This window comes from Vanellus vanellus (genome assembly GCF_965231255.1).
Source record: "Vanellus vanellus genome assembly, chromosome: Z".
In the NCBI taxonomy this organism is placed as follows: Eukaryota; Metazoa; Chordata; class Aves; order Charadriiformes; family Charadriidae; genus Vanellus; species Vanellus vanellus.
Genome location: NC_138908.1, coordinates 19,659,536 through 19,672,166, shown reverse-complemented (window position 1 = coordinate 19,672,166; position 12,631 = coordinate 19,659,536). Strand labels below are relative to the sequence as shown.

At 39.5% G+C, this 12,631-nt stretch overlaps 1 protein-coding gene across 2 annotated transcripts in view; it reads right to left on the bottom strand.

Annotated features, from left to right (window-relative positions):
- Nucleotides 1–12,631, bottom strand: part of SRFBP1 (serum response factor binding protein 1) — an 80,977-nt gene that overhangs the window by 20,864 nt on the left and 47,482 nt on the right. For both annotated transcript variants that reach the window (XM_082497686.1, XM_082497687.1), the window contains one exon: nucleotides 2,740–2,811. In XM_082497686.1, coding sequence (XP_082353812.1) covers nucleotides 2,740–2,811 — 72 coding nt within the window. The remainder of the gene's footprint in view (nucleotides 1–2,739; nucleotides 2,812–12,631) is intronic.

Sequence of the window (12,631 nt, the reverse complement as noted above, 5' to 3'; positions counted from 1 at the left end):
TTCCATTTTTCAACAGCTGTAACTAAGCACCAACAATATAAAATCTAGTTAAACTTGCATGGCAACATACATTACAATTTTTACAACAGAATTTATTACCTATTGATAGCAATGGTGCCAGCTGCAGCGCTATTAAAATGAAATAAAAATATTTTAGCAGAGATGCAGAAAGTGCTTCTTGTCTTACAGTAACGTGGTAAGCCCTGTAACATTTTTTTAAATAATAAAAGGAACAAGTCTTGTATCATGTGGCTGGTGACTCCTGCCAACTCACTCTGCAACTATTATAAATATGATTTGCTTATTATTCACCATCAGTATAGCAATATTGACAGGTATATCATAAGAACTCAAGTTAGAGTTCCACTTGCTAAAGACATAGCGCAATTTTATTGTACTTGTCTGAAATCTATGCAAACTCTTTTTAAATAGAAAAGTATGCTTATCGCATTCTGAAAATATATACGAGAAACATAGTAATGGAACATAAAATCTCAGTGGGTAGAAGGAATTAAACAAATATCTTGACTACACGTCCACTATGCAAAACTAATATTCAGCATTCCACAGTGAATTAAAAGCAGATTGCCTTTTATCAATGAAAACAAACCTATTCTGAAAATGAAAACAGCCACAGGATGTTTTCCTTCAAATATTTTGAAACTCAAGTTAATGAAAAGGTAAACAGTGTGGTCTGCATTTCATGTGACCTACAGAATGTTGCTAGGGATAGAAAATAAATTATTTTTTTATTGTATGTTTAATAACTAACTTTGGGAAAAGAAGAAATAATATATTGGCAAATAAAGATTTGTTAAAGCACAGAAGGGATGCATTCTTTAATTGGGGATATGTTACGGTCAACCAATAGCAACCAACTAAGTTATGACAGCTTAGCCACCACTTCTCAATAGTACTGTAATAATTAATTGTACAAGTTCTTCTACTGCAATGAGGTTAAAAACCCTCTATGGGTTTAAAAAAGCATCAGCACCCATCCATAAACTTGATTTGAAACACGAGACCCATTCATTACAAGATATGAGATTAAGAGACTTCCGCAACACTGAGAAACAAGACCAGAAGCAGAAAATAACAGAAATAACAACAGTTCTGAAAACCAAAACAATCCCATGAAGACACCTGTATTATCTGTTTTGAAGGATTACAGCTAAATGGGAACGTATTTTAAGTAAATACGGAAAGCATACCATCGGCCATGACTATGAATACATCAAAAACAATGGGACAAAATAAACTAGTAAGATTAATAATATTCCTTCCGTATTTTTGGCAATAAAATTGTCCTCTTAGACAATAAAATTCCAACTGTAAACCTGTAATCTTCTTTGAAACAACAGCATCAATTATTTCATTTTGGGACTCCTATACTTTATGCAGCCAGCATAAGCCCGATGCATTGAATTCTTGGCAGAAGAATCTCCTACAGGAAGTGACAAAATGTCTAACTGTTTGAATTCAGCATCCGTCTTCAAGCATGAAATCCCTCTCCATGTGTCCTCAAACATCCAGAATCTTTACTTCTGCACCATTTCTAACATTACAGTGACCCGACTAGCTCACCTTCAGACTGGAAAATCTTGGTCGTATTTAAAAGGAGAATGCTGCTTTTTAGCTCCATGTCAGTAAATCTGCGACCTTTTCCTTACTCTCTTCTAGCATGAAGGGAAGGAAAGCAGTGAGATGCTTTCATCCAAACACTGCTCCAGAAATATGAAATCCTGTGATATTTTCCTATTAACTTGATTTTACTGACATGAAGCATGGAAATCCTTCTACACACTATACTAATAGCTGAACTACGTCACACATGACTATGCTTTGCAACAGAATAGTTATATTAAAAACTAATGATGCCATTATAGGAGGAAATGACCCAATTCTCCATTAAAACTTAGCCTGTGGACCATAAACATTTCAGACTCCCTCAGTGGACCACCCATAGGAATTTAGGATAACGTGGAGGAAAATACAGATCATGTATTTTTTTATTCAGAATTGCTTTCTGGTATCACTTCTGCAGCACATCACTTAAAATGGTACTTGTTTCTGCTCTTCTTCACTCTTAAGAGTCTCCTGTCTGTTCTCAACCTCAACTGCTTATTTTAACAAGCACTTTCCCACTTGTATGACTTCAACTCTTACAGACATCATTAGTTAGACAGTTAACATTTCATCATGTACCATCAGTTGGCTTCAGGAGAAACACTGCACTGAAATTAATGAGCCACAGGGGTATTAAAATTCCACCTTTATTTCAGGGTAATGCTTGTCATGTTTTGTTCACATGTGGAAACTTCTCTCTGCATCTAAAAGTATTTAGAGCCTTTTTCCAACTGTTATTGAAAGCTTAGATTATTTACACTAACTGAACCATGTATACGTACTATATAAACATAACAAATCTATTTATAAAGACTTAAAACCCACTACTATGCTTCCCGGTATTCTATTCCAGTTACTAGGGATTAGTCCACCAGGCTAGATGACAAGCCACTTGTACTAAACAGCTAGACCATTTTATTTTTTTTTTTTTAATATGTCCTAGTGGATAAATTTCCTTACAAAAGAAAGTAAGCTCTACAATGAAGATGCAGCATAAAATACAGAACACACTGTGCACATGTATGTACTCCCACCCACACAAGTACCTTTTTGTAAGGAGCGCTCTCACACCCACAGAAGCAGGGGAAAGAAAATAAAAACAACAAGCCTTACCTTTCTGCAGACACTTTCAAAATTAACTTCTGTCCTAAGAGCAAATCTGGTAACTTCATCTGGCTTTACTTCCTGTGGGTGAAAGATACATTTATTCTTCTCACGATAAGATTTTACAAAGTTTTTCTAAGGTTCACGTTCCTCATAAACAGTCTAACTTCATGGCATCTCCCACTGATCTCTTAAAGGAAGAAAAACAGTTTGTTATACAGAGATTTTTTTGGTGTGTATGTAAATACTACATTTAATGACTTCCAAAACATTTACTTCCACCTAATCTCACTGTATCTACTATTACTGAGGGCAACAGAGATTTTCAACAGCAAAGTATGCAGAAGGGTGATTTTATTTACAGATACCTTTAAATTGTCAGTATTGTTGTGCTACAACTAAATTTATGAAGGTTTGAAATGCCCCACTTATCTTGGACTCTGAACTTATCAACATATGTGAATATATAAGTTGATGACAATGAAAATGAAGTTGAGAAAAAAAAAATTATTTTCTGAAGAGACTGACTATACATGCAGCTTTTGTTCCTGGACATAAGCATTTCCATTGGCAGTTGAAACAGAGGAATGAAAATCCTGGGCAAGTGGATTTTTTTAAACATTGAATATTTTGTGAAACATGCCCACATGACATATTTATCATTATTTTAAAATACATACTTTATCTATGTTGTATTACAAAATGTGCTATTAACCTTATCAATTGCATGCACTGAATATTGGCTTTTTCCTCCTAGGGCACTGCGTGAAATAAATCATGTTACATACCAGTTGTTTGCCAGATGGCCATTTCAAAAGCAGGTTAACTACTGTTATGCAGAGCCCAAAACACTTCCACACATTCATAGTCCTGAAAAACTTTATACAAAGAAACCTAGTTATCCTGGTAGCTTTCATCTAGATCCAGGCTATATCACAATGTCGGTGCCTTCAATACCCAAAGAAAATTATCTCTTTGCTGAATTTCTAAAACTCCAGGAAAGCATATGACTTTAACATAAACTACAGTAATTTTGCAACACTTGTGGTCAACAAAGAAGACAAAAATGTAAATTGCAAGTGCCCATGCAAAGTATTATAGTTTGAGAAAATGAGACGTGTCCAGGTGCTCAGGTTGCACCTATAGCTAACATTATGCTCAGATCTGGACAAGACAGACCCTTAAAAGCAACTACTGCTACTACTGGCTCAGAATAATTAATGTATTAGCAAAGATTCAAATGCAAATCAAATTAAGGAGATATGATAATTTACAAATGTCTAGAAAAAGAAAGGAAACACTTTCATGTTCAACAACTAAATTATACTTGTTCCTTTTTCTCTTTTTCCCTACTTAATCATCCTTGATAAGTATACCAACACTTTCATTTAACATCCCGCTCCGTTGTTAAACTCCCATATTCTATTCTGTTTCTGTCCTAAATCTGTAGTAGTCTGAACACTTCCTTACATGTAATTTCAAGAAGAACCAAGTAGCTTACTTTCTTAGAGGGTCATACCTTGCATTTCAAAACCTTACGTTGTCTTTCCTTCTATATATTAGATACCTTACAGAGAGTTTGCACCTTACCTAGATCTTTAACATGTTGTGTAAATGGCATATGTCTTAAAACCATAAGCAAGCATACAATAATGGGAATAAAGTAATAAAACAAAATTACATTAACAAAAAAAAAAAAAAATCTTATTTGAATGTCAGAAGAGCTTCCTGACAATGAAGTCTTAAAGTCTGCAAAATCATCTCCCAAAGGTGCTGGTGGAAGCCCAATCACTTGGAGGACAGAATCCAGACTGGAAAAACACTGGTGGATGTAGGAAACAATCTTCTACTGGCAGATGGACAGTTGGATGACCTAACAGAATCTAGAGATGGAAAAGACCTATGATTCAGTTTTCCATGACTTTCCAAAGCGTTTCACAGATGGTGAAAGTAGGACACAGTGGTTAAGGGACATGCTTACGGTCACATACTTGGGTGGGGGCTATGAATAAAGCTCTGGAACCCAATACTATTCATTAAATCAACCTGTTGCTTTTTTAATAAGGAGATAATTTGTATGATAGTTATCCCAAATAAAACTGCCTATTTCCTGTCTCTTTAGGATTTAAACGCAGCAACCTGTTTCAGAGGGGAGGCAGGTAAACTTCAGCAATCCCTACACTAGAATGTCAAAGGTTTAATTTGTACAAGCCAATATTGCAGAATGCCCTTAACATTGCAGAATCATGCATAATAATGGAGAAAGAATTAGTTTGGCATGTGACGTCATGAATGGAGCTTCACTGAAATGCTTAGTATACATGAGGCCAAGAACCTCCTTTAAAGGCTTAAAACCCCAAATTTATAAAGCATCTCATTCACTTCTCTTAGATTTAAGGCAAACCAAGCATTTTTTACTTATATAGTCTTCAGCAGCATCCTGGTTTTGTAAAGACAGCCATATAAGTCAAGTTACTGGAATAAACAGCCCTTTTTACTGTGTCTGTTTGTGGTCAGCAGAAGACAAGAAAATAGAAAAAGGATATAGTGATATTTTTCCCAGCACAGTTTTCTCAACTTTGAGATTCATATAGCTCAAGAACTCCTGACTCGCAAGGAGAACCTTTGTATTGAGTATCTATTATGAAATCTTCTTTCACCAATTACGTTAACAGGTGCTATAAGTTGCTGCCACCTCCAGCATCTCTGGGACCAGTACAGGGATTCCTCCTGCCCTGCCGCTGGAGCCCAGCCCAGAGCATCCAGAGACCTGTAGGTCTCCAACCCAGGTCCATAGATGTGGCAGATGCTTTCCCATCAGCAGGTTCAACCAGTAGCGAATCTCACCTATGCAGGTAGCTGCCACAGACAAGGCGCTGCCTCTGACAGCAACCACATGTAATACTTCCAGGACTCCAATGAATTAGTTACAGCCAGCCAAGACCTCTTCCTCCTTTTCATCTGGTCACGATTGAAGCTTGCTATTGAGAGTATGCCCCCACCCACCCCCTCTACATTCACGAGCACATGCACATTCATGGATCCCTCAAATACCAGCACAGCATATCCCTCTGTTTGTTTAATAGCCCTCTGCCTGGGTCCAGAGCCCTTGTATTGATCTCATGGGCCTCCTACTTGCTGGCTGGCAGCAAGTCACTAGGCAAGCACTCATGCTCTTGTCCTACAGGCACCCCACGCTCACAGATCCCTCCCAAACACCAGCATGGGCCTTCTGCCCACCTGGAACCCCTGCCTGGACTCTGCCTCTCACTCACTGCTAGTCCAATTTGAAGTTTGCTAGTGAATTACACATTTGGGGTCAAACCACGTGAAAACACAGACACTCCACCTGCCCACATCAGCAGCAGGCGTCAGGCATATGAGCTGTGACCTGCAGTCCCAGTCCAGATGCTGCACCTAAAGCCTCACTTGCTTCACTTGCCCCAGTCTCACCTGTAGCTGTGCCCAGGACGCACACCGTCCCTGTGCTCCCACCTGGGACGCGTGCTGCTCCTGCCCCCACGGAGGACCTGCTCCTGCTGTTGTCACCACAGGCCCTGGGCACCTACACCCCTGGTCTGACTCTAGTTGCTGTCCCTGTATCCACTCATTCCTCCCAGTAGCTGCTACCTAGTCCTTACTGCACTGGCACACACAGGATAAAGAGTAAGATTACATAGAGTTAAGAAAAGATTTATAAAAGGATGACAGACTGGAGATCAGACACAGGGCTTGTTCAGGTAAATGTATTGACTGGCACTGGTTGGGACTGGTCCCTCCAATATCCCTTCCCACCTATGTCCCCTAAACATTGTTTAGGGAGTCTTGCACAGTCCACAGGTTCCTCCCTATCCCCAAATACTCATGTTCATCTTGTTCCCCTTTCTTATCAGTTACGAAGTTCAGGCTGGCCTTCCCCAAAGCAATACTAGTTGTTTCTTAATAGGCCATTACTTAGTGACTGAAGACTTTTTGTCTTTGTAACTGTCTCCATTATCCCTTGTCCACCAGCTCTGTTCCTCTCTGTGCTTTTGTTCACCCTCTCCCCCTCCACTTATTATTGCTTTAGCATTGAAAAGGTCCACTGCTGGAGGCTGGTAATGAAGAATGCTCTCACCACCTTCCACGTGTCCTCACAGATTACAGCTGCTTTCTGAAATCATGTTAATACTTGGTATCATAACATCCCGTGCCAGTAAGTTTTCAAGACTAATGAGGTGTTATACAGGAATACGGAAGTTAAGAGGGAATCAGGTAAGTATGCTACTTTGTGAAGTATCCGGTCCACAACAATCCCAGGTTAGGTAAACAGACAAAACCCCTCCTACCAACCAACACACACACTCTCCTTCTCTCCTTGAAAATCACCTCTGACAAACATTTTAAACAACCCCCAAATACCTAAAAAAAAACAACCCAAAACTTTAAAAATAAGATAACAGAATCACAGAATTTTCAGAGTTGGAAGGGACCTCTAGAGATCATCTAGTCCCACTCCCCTGCCAAAGCAGGATTGCCCAGAGCACATTACTCAGGACTGCATCCAGGCGGGTCTTGAAAATCTCCAGAGAAGGGGACTCCACACCCTCCCTGGGCAGCCTGTGCCAGTGCTCTGTCACCCTCACCGTAAAGAACTGTTTCCGTGTATTTGAACGGAACTTCCTGTGTTCCAACTTGTGCCCATTACCCCTCGTCCTGTCACTGGGAACCATTGAAAAGAGCCTGGCTCCATCCTCCTTCAACCCACCCTTTAGGTACTTGTACGCCATAATAAGGTCTCCCCTCAGCCTTCTCTTCTCCAGGCTAAAGAGTCCCAGCTCCTCAGCCTTTCCTCATAAGGCAGATGCTCCAAGCCCTTAAAGATGTTGAAGTATCTCTTGAGGGATGATGAAAAAAACTTCTTGGGATCAACAGACCCTTCTGCCCTGCATGCTGACCATGTTTTCTCTTGTGGGAAATTGACTACGATGACCACAAGAGCTACTGACTCAGACACACTGCCAACACTGATGGCACCAGTGCCCTAGCTGGCAAATACTGGCATGCCAACGGGTAATGGGTAGCAAGCAACAAGGGGAACAGATCCTTTTCTTTTAATTACAGTCTGCACTCCTATCTCAATTTCTGTCATGGAACCCTTTAAGAGACAGGGACATGAGCAAGGGAAGACTCTCTGTGGGCTGATGTACACGACACAAAGTACAACAATGTGCCCCTCTCTGTCCTGGTGCCCAAGCTGAGCCAACAAACACCACAGGAGCAACCCAGATGAGACTGAAAGGAGGTGGAGAAGGTGGCACAGTGGCAGCGGCAGGACCAGCCTAACTCTCAGAGCTGGGATTTGCACAATTTTTTCAACAATCTTCACAACGTGGAGACTGAGGCTCCTCCAGGCGTTCCCGCTCAGGCAGCTGCTCTGCGGTCCGGCGGGGGGATGTCAGGCGAACCGACCCGTCAGCCAGTTGGACCTCATCACGGCTGCAGGCAGATGACTGGGCCTTGGCCCGAGATTAAGCTGAATAAACAGGATGTGAAAAACTACTGGACATGACATAAGAAAACTGCTGGATGTGACAGATAATGCGAGAAGCTGACAGAGCGGCTGGATTTTACAGATCATTAAGGGAGAGTTACATGAAAAACAGACAAGCTCCATAGAAAGGTGGAGTATGGGGCAGCTTTCAGGGGGAGGATGTACATCTTGCAAAGCTGACGGTACTGGGGGAACCATTCTGGCAGTCGCACATGAAGCCAAGACCGCCTGTGAAGTCACACTGAAATACCAAATTTGGGGAAAAAGTAACTATGGCAAAGCCTGGCCTGGGCTGGGGACAGGGAGTGCTGGGGCACAGGATGGGATATGTCGGCGCGCAGCCAGGTAGCTGTGGGGCAGCCATGCAGCTCTGATGCAAGTCCTGCTACCAGAGGCAGTGAGCTCACCCCACTACTTACAGAAACCTAGAACAGCAAAGTATGGGGTTTTTTGTATTTTTAAATGATGAACTTATGTAAATAAACCATAACCATCTCACACGGGAAGGTGAGGCTATTTTGAACAGAAGTATGTCCAGCATAAATCTGAAAATATGATTTCATGCCGATATTGGTCGTGGTTGCTCAGATGACGCTACATCGAAGTGATACTGAGGAAGATACAGTTTCTAACTGAATGGGTATGGAAATGTAATTTATCGAATAGCCTTCAGAAGACAGGAAAAAACACAAAACCCCTCTGTCGGATGAGGCTTTGACACACCTCAGAAATGCAAGATTATTCACATAAAATGTATTCCCAGCTATGCTAAGGCAGTTTTAGATGACTCAGAAAAAAAAGTTTGCCAGGAATGGCCTGTGGAAGCAATTTAGGAGTCCTCACGCTATTAAAACCTACCCAATTTCAATTTTGTTTTGACTATTATTTTCCTTTTACCTTTATCATGCAATTCAATAATTTTCCTCATTGTTTTTTCACATTTTCTTAGCTATATGAGTGTTAAGCCTTTCCTTATGAAACCACTCCATATACACCATCTTCACAACATGATTTTTGTCTTACAATGGAGGAATTTCTATAAAAAATATGTAAACAGAATCAGGGTATATGGAGGCAGATAACAGAACACCCATACCAAAAAATCAAGTATTTCTGGTGAAATCCCAACTGCAGTTTTTTGCCCATTACTGCACTTAGATCTTTTAAAACATTATCATAATTTTTACCCTTGAATAGGTGTTTGAGACCACTTTTTTGCAAAGTCTCCTATATTTTTCCCCAGCACTTAGTCTCATTTTGCTGTTTTCTGTCATTTTCCTAGGTTCTTTAGTGAGGAGAAAGGGATAAGAAAACCAAACCTCATTTCAGCACAGGTCTTCAGCTTCTTTTTTCTGTAATTTAATCACTGCATGGCTTCCTGTCATAACCAATTTGTTCCCCTAAGTCTGTAAAAGTTCAGTATTTTAGTCATTCAGAGCAAAAGTAGTCTTTGACTCTTAGTGTAAATACTACCATTGTGAAATTACACAAAAATGAGATCATGTACTTACAAGCAGGTTATCTTCAAAGTCATGAAATAATTCAGCCATGGTTCACCTGAAAGTTTATATACTTTACAGAAAGAAACTAAATCCATGATGAGTACAAACTTGTTTCAGCTACGAAGGCCTGTTTTCAAGAAATGCAGTACTCTAATTGGTTATACCAAACTGATTACGAAGTGACACTTTTTCCCCCTGACAGTTTACAAATCCATACACTTTGTCAGTAACTGTGACCCAAATATGTGTATATACATATACACATGCACACAAGAATTTCTACAGATGTAAGTCTCATTAGTGGACCACCGTAACAAACTAAATGGCACTCTGCCTATATAAAAGAATAAAATAAATCTACTCCCCAAGCCTCCCCCTTTTACCAGATGTGAAACCAAGATGAATAGTATTGCCAGGAGGGGAATGTGGATGAAATTAATAAACAGAACAGTAGGACAGAAAATTTAAACAGGTAAGTAAAAATCTGGTATTGCCTCATTAAGTGTGGCTTAAGCTTATTAGTAAGTTTATTAAACAGATCAGCACTACACTGAGATATCTGCTTTATTATAAAATTACTATGTAATTCCACCAACAGACAAAATTAAGCACCTTTGAGTAGCTGGCTGCCTTCCTGCCGGTACTTACAGATTATTACCAAGTCACCTCTCAAGCCCCTTTTTGAGCAATTAAATGTCCTGAACTTCATCTACCACAGAATGAAAATTTGGCTGTATATAACCTCTGTAAGTCTTTTCTGCATTTGCTCTCATTTTTTAACTACAATTTTAAACATAGGAATAAAATGGGATGCAGTAACTGTCTTGGAAATATCATACAGAAGAAGAGAACTCTTATTCTAGACCAAGAGCCTGTAGCCTTCCGTACTCCTGGAAATTTAATCTTCCATTTGGCTTTACTTTTTTCCTCAATGGAATCCAGGCAATCCAGGTCAGTCTCATCTTTATCCATCACCTTTAAATCACATAAAATCCTTCCAGAGATCTACTGATTTGTCTCAAATTCCCCTAACTGTAACCTGATGTTAGGTAAACTCAGAACACTGTATTTGTTACTTGTTTGCAACTGCACCTTCTGCAGTAAAGCTTTTGACACCTAAGGACTCAAACTTTTGTTTTAATGATTTCCTGCTTTGTTGACTGTGACAAGTAATCCCAAAACCCCATTTATCTCCTCTGGCTGAATGACAACATGAGAATGCCCGAATGATGCAACAGCACCATTTATTTTACTTAGTGCTAAGAAATAGATTGGATAGTCTTTAATGTGTTTCATTCCTAATTAACAAAAATATAAGCTGATACACTAATTTAAATTGATATAGTAGCACTGCTTTGATACTAGAAATTCTGTTTCTAGCAGCACCTAGAAATCTCCAGTCTTTGCATCTATGTATTTCTACTAAAAATACAACACAATCTGAAAGCGTGGCAAGTAAAAACTGGATTTTTTTTTTTCATCAGGAATTCAATCCAGCCTTTCAATTCTAAAAAGACCTGCCATTGCCTCCTGCTGCAGCAGATTGCAAACAGACGCTTTACATAATGCTTCACAACCGTGGATGCAAACACGTTATGCCACAGTTACCGAGAGTACTGCAGAGAAGGACTGAGGTTTTTCAACCCATGGGTGAGAAATGAGTGGGGGTCAAAAAACAGTCTCATTAGAGGTAGGTTGATTCCCAGGAAGTCTAGGATGGCATTGTTAGGGCCATCCCTGTCACAGGTCTCAATTTGACTGATGCCCAGAAAATTAAGAAGGTATTTAGACTGCCAAGTAGCTTGTTCAGAATATTATTGCCTTTCATGACTCAATTATCTTCATAGCACCATGATTAAAGCTTTCCTGACTTTCTTTTTTTAATTTTTTTCCCCCAGTTTACAGAATCATCCCATACTACAGAGAAGGGCCTTGCTATGCCTCCCAAGTCACCCAAAGTTCATGCTAGATTTCAATAAAATGCAATTAAAAGCATTTATTTGTAATACTCAGACACAGAAACAATGATAAAATGCTCGGGTAAAGAAACAAAAGACAAGATACAGTTAAGCTATTCACAGCAAGATTAAAGATCTCTCTGCCTTGCCCGGGTTGACTCGCTGTTCTTCCATGGCAAGGTGACACTCAGGATTTTCAATGTTTGTGCATATTCACGCCACAGCCTGCACCTTCCAGACAGAGAAAATGAGGAAGTCTATTTGGGAGCTACTGTCATACTGTCATGGTTTCTTTGGTGACTCACTGGCACCTCACTGGCACAAACCCTTGCTTTTTAAATTACAGATGGACACAAAATTTAAGTGGTGCAAACATGTAAAGCTTATAAAAATACACAGTACTCTTTCTACTGGGTGATAACAGAGACGATAAAAGACAATAATTAACCACTGAAGGGTGAATGTGTTTGGTAAGATCGATTCCCAATCCTTTTCATCTAGTATAATGCAATATACTGACAAAGTACAGACTGCGTATTGAGGCATAAGTGCACTTAAAATTAATATAAGCAGGACAAATAAATCAGTGTATTATGCATTCTTTTTTTCTAAGTGAAAATGACATGTCACATTACAATGGGGGTAGGAATATCTTTCCAATTAGCAATGTTCTGCATGTTGTGGGAACTTCACTATAAAACTGTTTTCATACTATCAGTCCTACATATATTTACTAATATTATTTGAATACATACTATTTCAGAAGTTTGCACATTTTCAGGAATTACATCTTCTTTTAATAAATGACTTCAAGAAGTAAACTTTTGCTAAGCCTACAGCCATTGTTGTGAATCTGATAAAAGTTCAAAATATGCGGATGTACAGATTTAGCTTTCCATAGAAGTCAA